The 10,526-nt window shown below is 43.4% G+C and overlaps 1 protein-coding gene across 1 annotated transcript in view; it reads right to left on the bottom strand.

Moving 5' to 3' along the window:
- The window catches only part of PLCG2 (phospholipase C gamma 2), a 164,550-nt gene that overhangs the window by 12,768 nt on the left and 141,256 nt on the right, over positions 1–10,526 (bottom strand). Inside the window, exon 32 of the mRNA XM_044931908.2 lies at positions 9,547–9,635. Within this exon, the coding sequence (XP_044787843.1) occupies positions 9,547–9,635 (89 nt within the window). The remainder of the gene's footprint in view (positions 1–9,546; positions 9,636–10,526) is intronic.

Genomic DNA, 10,526 nt, shown 5'->3' with positions numbered 1-10,526 from the left:
TTTTTTTCCCCTTTTAATATACTTTTCTTGTTTTGCTGTATTAAAGCAAATTCCCCAAACACAATCTTTACATTTATTGTTTCCCTTAAAGGTACCCATTCTGGAATTTCCCACTTACTAAGTTTTAAAGATTCCCCCCAACCCAGGATTTTTCAATTTGTATGTTCCAGGATTTCTTTTTTCCCCCAAACTTGAACCTTTTTATTTTGTATTGGGGTCTAGCTGATGAACAATGTTGTGGTCGATTCAGGTGAACAGCGAAGGGACTCGGCCGTACATATATTAATACATGCATCCGTTCTCCCCCAAACCCCCGTCCCACCCAGGCTGCCACATAACATTGAGCAGAGTTCCCTGTGCTGTATATACAACAGGCTGCAGGGATTTCTTAACTGGTCATTTCATTCCTACATGTTTTTGATTAAGTTTTTTGAATGTATGTATCCACTGGGTTCTCTTTTTACAAAATATTTGTTTTCAGTTATTTTCAGAGTCACTGGAGTCAGTTCCCTAGCTTCTGTGCTTGCTGGCTGTGTCAGCGTTATTCTCCTTGAGTGCTGAGACGCTCCCGTGCAGGTTCGCCTGGAATGGCAAGCTCCTCCCTCCCTCAGGCTGCACACTGCCCTCTGCCCTCTGCCAGGCCCGGAAAGCTTCTGTGTCTTAACGTGTGTTGTATGTAGGTAGCAGTTGCCTCCAGGTCTATTCAGAAGGTGCCATCGCCCTGGGAAAAAAGGCTTCCGAGGAATTTTTATGAAGCCAGCACAAGAAAACCTGACCCAAAACATCAGTGAGTGCCAGTGAGAGCGCCCTAAAGAGAACGGTGACACGCACAGCACAGACGCTCATTAAACAATCAAGCCTACTGTGTTTCATTATGAAATTCCTTTCTCCTTCTCTTAAGCAAGCAGACACGCCCTTTCTCTGCCCTGCTTCCCTTCTCCACTACGTCGTCTCCATCAGCAGCACAAGCACATCTTCAGAAGCTCTCCCTTCACCCACCCCAGCTCCTGACCCACCCCTCTCATCACCTTCACAGCCAGTGTCCTCGAATAAGTCATATGTTCCTCATCAGTATATCATGTACTCACGTTCTGCATTTTCAGTTTTTATTAATTATATATACGCAGAGTTTAAAGAGCCACTAAGAGCTACTAGGATTATTACCAAAAAAAAAAACCCAGCTGACCTCTGGGCACCACCGCCTGCCCCTTGATCCCTGCTCCCCAAGGTCAGCAGTTGTTTTTTAGTGATTAACTCCACAGTTCTAACAGAAACAAAAACAACACGCTTACACTGCAAGTTCTTGGTTCTCCAGGTTTTAGGGATTATCTTCGGAGAGAACGATTTAGCTATTTTCTGCACACATTCTCTTATCTTCCCCCATGGAGATAAATCCATTGAGGTTATATCAATTTATGTTTACATTGCAGTTTTATTATTATTCCCACTTTGAACCCTTCCATCTTCTTTTACCCCTTGTTTTAGATAGATTGTGTGTGTGTGTGTGTGTGTGTGTGAATTTAGAGTTTAAAAATCCTTGAAATCTTGGAGAACTCATGTTATTAATAAGCCTTCTCTGGCCTGTGACAGAATCTTCATGGAATTCTCTACCTGTAGGTTATTTCTGCTTGTTTTCACCCCTACTAGTGCTTTTACCTTTTAACCTTTTTCTGTTGACATTCTAAACTTACAGAAAAGTTGCCATAACAGTTCAGCAGTTTCCGTACCCTGCACCACCCGGGTCCCCAGGGTTACCATCCTGTACAAACAACCTCAGTACAACGGTCAAAACTAAGAAATCAGCATTGGAGCATACGAGTTACTAAAGCACAGAGTCTCTGAGGTTTTCACTGGCTCTCCCACCCTGTCCTTTTTCTGGTCCACAATCCAGTCCAGGCCCCACAGCACGCCGCTGTGGTGGCTCCCAGTCCTCCCGTCTCTGACTTTTCCTCAGGGCCCCATCCACCTTCCACTGTCCATGACCTTGACCCTTTGGAAGACTGCCGGTCACTCGCTTTGTAGCACATGCTGCATTTCAAGGGTTTGTCTGGGTTTTTCTCGTGATTTGAGGTTCTGCAGCTTTGGCCCGCATGGCGCAGAAGTGAGGTGCCTTCTCAAGAGGCATGTGATGTCACACGTCACTGCTGGTGACCCTGATCATTCTGGGTTAAGATGGTGTCTGCTGGGTTCATCCACTGTGCAGCCTCATTTTCTTTCCAATTAAATTTCTTAGTTCTAGGCACTTTATGTAAACAACCTGTTCCTCTCAAAGCTGAACTTTAGCATCCGTTGATAGATCTGGACAGCTGTGGTCCCATGGTGATTTTCTGTTTCTCTCATCTTGCATGAATTTTTTTTCAGTGTTTATTTTTTTTATTCTTAATGGAAGTATAGTTGATTTACAATGTTCATAGGAAGAGACTCACTTATATATGTGTTCTTTTCCGTATTCTTTTCCAGCATGGTTTATCCCAGGATATTGAATTCAGTTCCCTTTGCTGTACAGTAGGACCTTGCTGTTTATCCATCCTGCATGAAATAATTTGCATCTACTACCCCAGACTCCGTCTCTCCCTCCTTTGCACCTTGGCTACCACGAGTCTGTTCTTTTTCTGTTTCTTAGGATCGCTTGTGCCGTATTTTAGATTCCACATGTAAGTGATATCGTGTGGTATTTGTCTCTTTCTGATTGACTTCACTTAGTATGCTAATCTCCAGGTCTATCCATGTTGCTACAAATGGCATTATTTCATTTTTTTTTTATGGCTGAGTCATTGGAAGAACTGATGCTGAAGCTGAAACTCCAATACTTTGGCCACCTGATGCAAAAAACTGACTCGTTGGAAAAGACCCTGATGCTGGGAAAGATTGAAGGCGGGAGGAGAAGGGGACAAGAGGATGAGATGATTGGATGGCATCACCGACTCAATGGACATGAGTTTGAGCAAGCACCGGGAGTTGGTGATGGACAGGGAGCCCTGGCGTGCTGCAGTCCATGGGTCTCAAAGACTCAGATACAACTGAGCAACTGAAATGACCTGAATATTCTGCTGCATATGTGTGTGTGTGTGTGTGTGTGTGTATACTACATCTTCTTTATCCATCTGTCCATGGACATTTCATTTGCTTCCATGCTTAACTATTGCAAATAGTGCTGCTATATGATAAGGGTGAATGCATCTTTTTGAATTAGAGTTTTGTCTGGATACATGGCTAGGAGTGGGATTGCAGGATCATATGGTAACTATTTTTAAAGTTCTTGAGGAAGCTCCGTACTGTTCTCTACAGTTGCTGCACCAGTTTACACTCCCACCAGCAATACAGGAGGTTTCCTTTCCTTCACGTCGTCTCCAGCATTTACTATTTGTAGACTTTCTAATGCTGGCCATTCTGACTGGTGTGATTTGCATCTTTGTGGTTTTGATTTGCATTTCTCTAGTGACGTTGAGCATCTTTTCATGTGTCTTGGTCATCTGTATGTCTTCCCTGGAGAAATGTCTATTTAGATCTTCTGCCCATTTTTTGGTTGGGTTTTATTTTTAGCTGTATGTCTCTCATTGTTAAACACTCACGTGTCTGTGGGTTACAATCTAGCATCATTACTTTGCTACTCAAATGGTCCCAGCTTTGGTCTCTGAGAGGTTTTCATGTGTCACCATCCTTTCTTGATCTCTTCTTAACCCACTGAAATTTCAGTATAATCCAGGCTCATATTCTGTCTGTCCCAGCTTTCAGAGTAACCATTGTCTATGGCGCTCTGATTTCTTTTACTGGAGAATGACATTTAGAAAGGAAGATGTGGGTGCTTGGATGTGCTCGTTACTACTGGGGTGTCAGTTGTTCTAGAGCTTGGGTATGTATGCACATACGTATAGTTACTAATGCAAACGTGTTCATTTCTCTATACCTGTGTGTGTGTATTTTGAGTTTATACTGAAACTGGTGATTTCCATCAAACAAACATTAATTTTGGAAGGGTTGGTATATGTTTCTGCTTATCAGGTTGGGTTATGTCTTCCAGTAAGATTTCATGCTTTTCCCCCATAGGCCCTATACTTTTCTTATTTAAATTCCTTCTGCCATGTGACAGTCTTTGTCAGTATCATGAGTGATGTTTCCTAGCTGTCCCTACCTCCCATCCCATTTTTCCAACTGTTATTACTAGAATACAGTGACTTAATAAATACACAACAAAGAAACAAGTCTCCTTAAAATTGGGGTCCTTTTTAAAAACTATATAGCCATAGTTTGTGAGCAGAAAATTTTATCTCTTTACCACACTTTATATTGTTTCTTTTAATTGGTTACATTTGTTGTATCTAAATATTATTTTGCTCTGTTGCTATCTATGCTAGTGATAAACCATCCTTGCATTATCATCTTTGCATTCTTTACTTGTAATATATTGTTCTTCCAGTAAATAGCTGGAAACTACTAATTTTTTTAGAATTTTAGTCTGTATTCATAACTGGCATTGATCTATGGGTGGAGGAGGCGGCGTACTATTTCCAGTTTTGATATGAAAGTTCTACAACTTCAAGACAAGCTAACGGCAGCATTTCTGGTTTTCTGTTGACTTCAGCAGATTAAAATTGGAATTGTGTTATTTAAACCCAGACTGAATAGAGCTCTAACACCATCCACTACCTGATAGGTGCTTTATTACCCTCAGGCATTTTCTATAGGACTTTGTAGCCAAGGTTTCTACTGCTTCTTGACACAATTTTAGCCCATTCTTCAAGGCAGTCACCCATTTGCCCTAGGTTTTCAAACTTATTTGTCTTACTCTTTGGGGCTCAGTCTCCTTTTCAATATTTACTCTTGTATGTTTTTGCCCTTCCCTTGTTCCTTTTTATTAAGCAGGCAAAGGGTTTATTTAATCGATCTTTTCAATGAATTGGCATTTGTTTCATTCAGTTGACTTATCTTTACTCTTTTATTTTAAATATTCAGTCTCTATGCAGTTTCAAGGCAAGGACTTTCCTAAACATACTTACGGCATAAAATGTTTTACTACTTTTGGGTAATCTACTTGATTTACTTCATCTCAGAATTCCTTATTTTCAAATAGGGAATATTTTGACCCTCTTATTTCCATCTTATTATCTTTCCAACTTTATCAGGTTATAATTTATTCAGGCTTTGTGGCCAAGAACTCAGTCAAGTTTGAGAAACAGAAGAAAACAACGTACATTACCCCCATGTAGGACCTACGTGTGTACCTCTTAAATCCAGCTTGTTAGCCATTAGTTTGATCATCTGTCCTTGGTGATTTCTTTTATATACTAGACATCCAAATTCTGAAAGATGTTTTGAGTCAGGTGAACTCTTTTATTGTATGAGCTTTAGTTTTCTATGTTTAACACAGTGATGATGGTTTCTAATTAAACATCTATGACTTTTGCATCCTTTTTGGAAACATTCTGTCCTTATATATTGTCCCTCTTAATGCTCTTTAGCACTTTCTCCCTTAAATTCTACTTTGGCATTAACTTTTTCTTCACAGTTTTTCCCAGTAACTCTTCATTCCTGTTGTTTGTTTGTTTGTTTGTTTGTTTTTTGGCCGGGGGGGGGGGTGGTAACCTTTTTTTAGACTTACTTCTTTTAAACATCACACTGCTCCATTTCTTTGCTTCTTCTCTAATAGAATCCAGGCCATTCACCTAATCAAAGATGTTATATCCATTCCATTTTAATTATTATATTTTTCTTTAACTTCTTTCATCGTTTTGTATAATTTTTACTCTCTTGGTCAAGTTTCTATTTTTTTTTCTCCTCCTTTGCTTTTCAATTCTTATAATGGTCGCTTTCGGTTTCTTAACATTTCCTTTGTACATCACAGTATCAGAATTAACTGTCCCCGGCAGGATGCTTTCTCTGCCTACTGACCTCACAGGCATAAATGTTAAAACCTTTTAGGATGCCTGTATTTTAATTCCTGGGTGTTGCTGATACATTTGATTATTTTCGGTTCTAGACTATCATGAAATCAGGCTCTCTCCTGAGCGGGACGCACACTGTGTCTGAAGCCTCACATGTCCACAGATCTGTCTCTATTGCCTTGATGTGTCCAGAGTGCAGCACCCCCTACCCATCCTCCAGGAGTGTGCACCCCGTTAGCACTTCTCCAAGGGCTACGTGTGAATCCGCACATCTGCTCCAGCTGAGCCTCAGCGGGAAGCACAGATCCTGGTCTTTCCAACAAGGCCACCCCACCCCTGTACCTTTGCTCCACCCAGTCCACCCGGGGATCCGTCCTGAAAGGTCCCGGGGTGGCCAGTTTTCTCAAGCACACCCTCCAGCTACGGACATCTTGCCCATGGATGAGGATTAGGGTCACTGTTCAAGGTTCCATGCTGTCTCATGCCCATGCTTCCGAATCTCACACGTTTAGCTCACTTGAGTGTAAGAGGCCCTTTTCAATTAACAGCAGGATTGGAGATCATACAACTGAAAAGAAACTATTCCAGAGAACAAGTTGACATGGATCCAAAAATATATGGTCTTTTCCCCGCCCCCGCTCTTTGAGCTGTTATTCCATTACAAAGAGCTAGCCTCAGGAAATAATTTTTAATCAATGATATATGAAGATCTTCATTATTTATAAAGTAAAAAAGAAAAGTACAGAACAATGTACCTGTCCATCAGTGGGAGAAAGGCTAAGTGAATTAAGGACTTCTACCCGATGAAATAGGGATTTAATGGCTTTGACAATCATAGTAACATGGAAAATTTATTAGCATCATTTGTGAAGTGGAAGAAGGGCACATATTCATACATATTATATGAATCCAACTATGAAAATATCATGTGCAAAAAAATGGCCAAAGGAAGGACACCAGAATGCCAACAGTAGTGATGTGCAGATGGTGTGCGGCTCTCCCAGCGTCCCCCTTTCTTCCTTTCCCTACTTATCAAATTAAACATCAGAGGTAATAAAATGGTGTCAGCAATACTTTTTGTAAACCATGCATATAGCTAACAGAGTAACAGACTTGATAAGTGATTGTGACATTTAAATGGCTTCTTCAGAAAAGGGCTCAGTGTGCTTACTGACCGTTTTCTGGGGCTTTAAACTCTTTACCTCAGCCAATGTTTCATGAGTAAACTCCATCTCAGCTCTGCTGGATCAATCATTTGCTCAGACAAAGCTTTCTTGTCCTTGGGCACCCAGAACGCCCAGGTCTCCCAAATGCACCCCTCGTCAGTGTGGGCAGAGACAGCCAGTGGTGCCCATGAGTGCCTTACAACCAGGTGACACATGGAGTTAAAAGCTCGGGAACCCGCAGCAGCGATGAAACCCGCACCTTCTCAGACAGCTTTTCCCTGGGAACCCCACACAATGCCCCTTCTCCCCCCTGCTCCCCTCTCAGGGACCTCCGCAACAGAAGCTTCCCTCACCAAGGGTCAAACCTGAATACACACATTTTCTTTTAAATATACTAATTTTACCTGCTGCCAGCGATGCCTAGCATTTAAATTCTTTACAATGCTTCCAGATTGTTTATGACAGCTTTGCAGAGCAGGGTGCACACAAATGCTCAACAAGGACCACCAGGAAAGGTAGGACTTGAAAACTTTCCTGTCCAAGCATTTCTATCACTTAGAATCATGAAAGGTGATTTTTTTTTTTTTTGATCCATAGTTTAAGGCTCAAGTGAAAACTATAATTTTCATATAAACAGTACATTTACTTTGACAGAGTCTAAAACACTAACACTTAAAATTTGTTTCAAAACGGAAAACCTTCCATTATCCATCCCTTTATCCTTTTCAGACAATTTCATCATCATGAGCTTATTTTATACCAACAAACTGTCACTGAGGTTCTCTGGCCCCTCCCTACTGTGCTTTGTATTTGTCATCCTCTTTCGTCTTGATACTTCTAAAATGCTTTGAAGTGGAAAACTCTCAAGGTTGTAAAAACTGAACGGAAGGCAAACAGGTACGCAGAAAGCCTGGCGTTCTCTCTGAGGTTTCGCCGTGTGGGCGGCGGCTCTGGCTGTTCACAGGCACCCCGCCCCTGCCGTCCCCCCCCCACTGGACCTGCTCAGCTCCGCAGGCGCACCTGGGAGACCGCCGCAATAAAGCGAGTCACACACACTTTCTGGTTTCCCAGTACATACAAGAGTCACCTTCCCACCATACTATATAGCCCATTAATTATGTCTTTAAAAAATATATACTTACCTTCATTGAAAAGACTACACTGCTAAAAAAGAAAAAAATGCTAACTGTCATCTGAGCAAGGCACAGTATCAGTGGTTAACAGCCAAGGTCACTCATCACCGTAACAAGTACAACAGTAAAGGGGACTGTGAAATAAGAGAATCATCAAAGCGTGACCCAGACACGGAGAGAGAGCAAACGCCGCTGGAAAAACGGTGCCAACAGACCTGTCACAACTCTGCAATTTGTTTAAAAAAAAAACCAAAAGTGTGATAAAACGAGGTAGAAACACTGACCAGGTTACCCCAGGAGAACTGGGGTGGCCGCAGACTCACCTGGCCCATCCTGAGTTTTGTGGGAAGGGAATGGAAGGGTCCTGTGAGACTGTAGTGGCCACACGTGGGCCCTTGTGGGTTTCGTTTTATAGGAGCGGCCATCGGGAAAATTCCGAGGCTCCAGAATCACCATTCGTGTGTGTATGCGCTCAGTCACTCAGGCGTGTCCGACTCTTTGTGATCCCACCAGGCTCCTCTCACCATGAGATTCTCCAGGCAAGATTACCGGAGTGGGGTGCCATGCCCTCCTCCAGGGGATCGTCCCGACCCAAGGATCAAACCCACATCTCCTGCACTGCAGGCGCATTCTTTACCACTGAGCTACCGGGGAAGCCCCCAGAATGACAACACACACCATCAAACCCAAAACCTGAACTACCCACTGCTTAGTGTTACGTTCTTAACCTTTTGTCCAACCAACCTTATCTCATCCTCTTTCATAGTTCAAATAGGCCAAGCCCTTTCCACCAAACCAACCCAAACTGGTTCATCAGCATAGAGATTGTATCTTCAAGACCTCAACAAACCAAAAGAACCAAGAAGGCAGGCTCCACCAAGAGCAAAAAGAACCACAATGGGAGTGCCACTCCCTATGGGAAGCTGACGCCTGTGAATTTCCTTCCGCAGGACAAGCCATAAAAAGACTCCATGGGACACTTGCAGAACTCTGGAAGGAAGTACCAGAGTACCAGGTGGAGGAAAGCACGCGGAAGGGCAAGTTTACCCAGAAGAGCATTGTCTTGCCCAGCTCTGGCTGAAATGAAAGCATGGAACTTCCAAAGAGCTTTCCTCTTTCCAACAACACAACCCTATTCACAGACCCGCCCAGCACCCTGCAAGAAGACAGGCTACTGGAAGGAAAACCCGAGGACCTCAGAGGAAATCTGTAGCTAAAAGGAACCCTCCTTTTACGGTGTGGCGCGTTTGGCTAGATGATTCTCAAATGTGTTCCAAGTCCTTCAGCCACACTCAGTGGTCGTCTCCACCTCGCCCCCGCTGCAGACGTGGCTCTGCGAGCACCCACTGGAGTTTCTCCACTCACCAGGACTGGCCGCATCTCACAGAAAACCAGGAGGGATGCCAGCTCAATGTCTTCGCTGTAGCCGTTCTTCAGAGGAACAGATCTAAATCCTGCAGGTCGGAAAAACAAACCAGTTCACGTCAGATCTCTGCTTCTCTTGCAGTACCCAGGGATCACGTGCCCAGTGCATGGACCAGAGAGGTCAGGGCCCCATGCTGGGGGGCTGACTTCCTTTCTGGGGCCCAGAGGTTCCCCCCTCCACCCCCCACCTGATGGTTGGGGAGTGGGGCTGCAGAACACAGCCCTGACTGCCAGGTCCAGCTGGAGAAATGAAGTTGAAAACGCCTGCCCTCTAGAAATGCAGGTGACTCGGAAGAATTAAAGCCCACAGAGCACCGCACACTGAATTCAGACCCTCTACAGCTGTGGTTTCAGTCCCTTAAATATTCTTGAGCCCAAAAGACGCAAAGGAGCGATGAATCCCCATGTCCATCTTCTTCACTCAGCCCTGTACAAAGCTTGGGACGAGCAAGTGTTTTTAAAGATTTCCAGTGGGAAGAAGTCTTTCCGTCCCTTGGCAGTTTTCCCTGTTGATCATCCTCCCCTAAAAGCCATTCCCTATTTGTAGTGAGGACCTGTGTCTGCCAGTCATTTAAATGTTTCTTTTTATTGAGGGAGAGGGTTAAGATGGGGCTGTATTCCCCCCATCCCTCCCCAGTGAGTAATGTCTAAGGCAACACATCTTAAAGGTTGGTTGTTTGGCTTGTTTTGATAGAGTAGTAGAACTGAATAGACAGCAGAAATTAACATCTCATACCACCCACTCATACCTCGTATTACAGAAGGAACCATTGTTAACGGCTTTCCAAAATCATCTATGCAGTGTGTTTCCCTTAAAATCACAGAGAATAGTACCCCAACCGGCCATTCTGAATCTTACAGGTTCCCTTGAACCCTCTATCTTAGGGATTCACTGCATAGCCCTAGTTGACTTGAAAGCT

Source organism: Bubalus bubalis, chromosome 18 (genome assembly GCF_019923935.1).
Source record: "Bubalus bubalis isolate 160015118507 breed Murrah chromosome 18, NDDB_SH_1, whole genome shotgun sequence".
NCBI lineage: Eukaryota > Metazoa > Chordata > Mammalia > Artiodactyla > Bovidae > Bubalus > Bubalus bubalis.
This window is presented reverse-complemented; position numbering and strand designations above follow the sequence as displayed.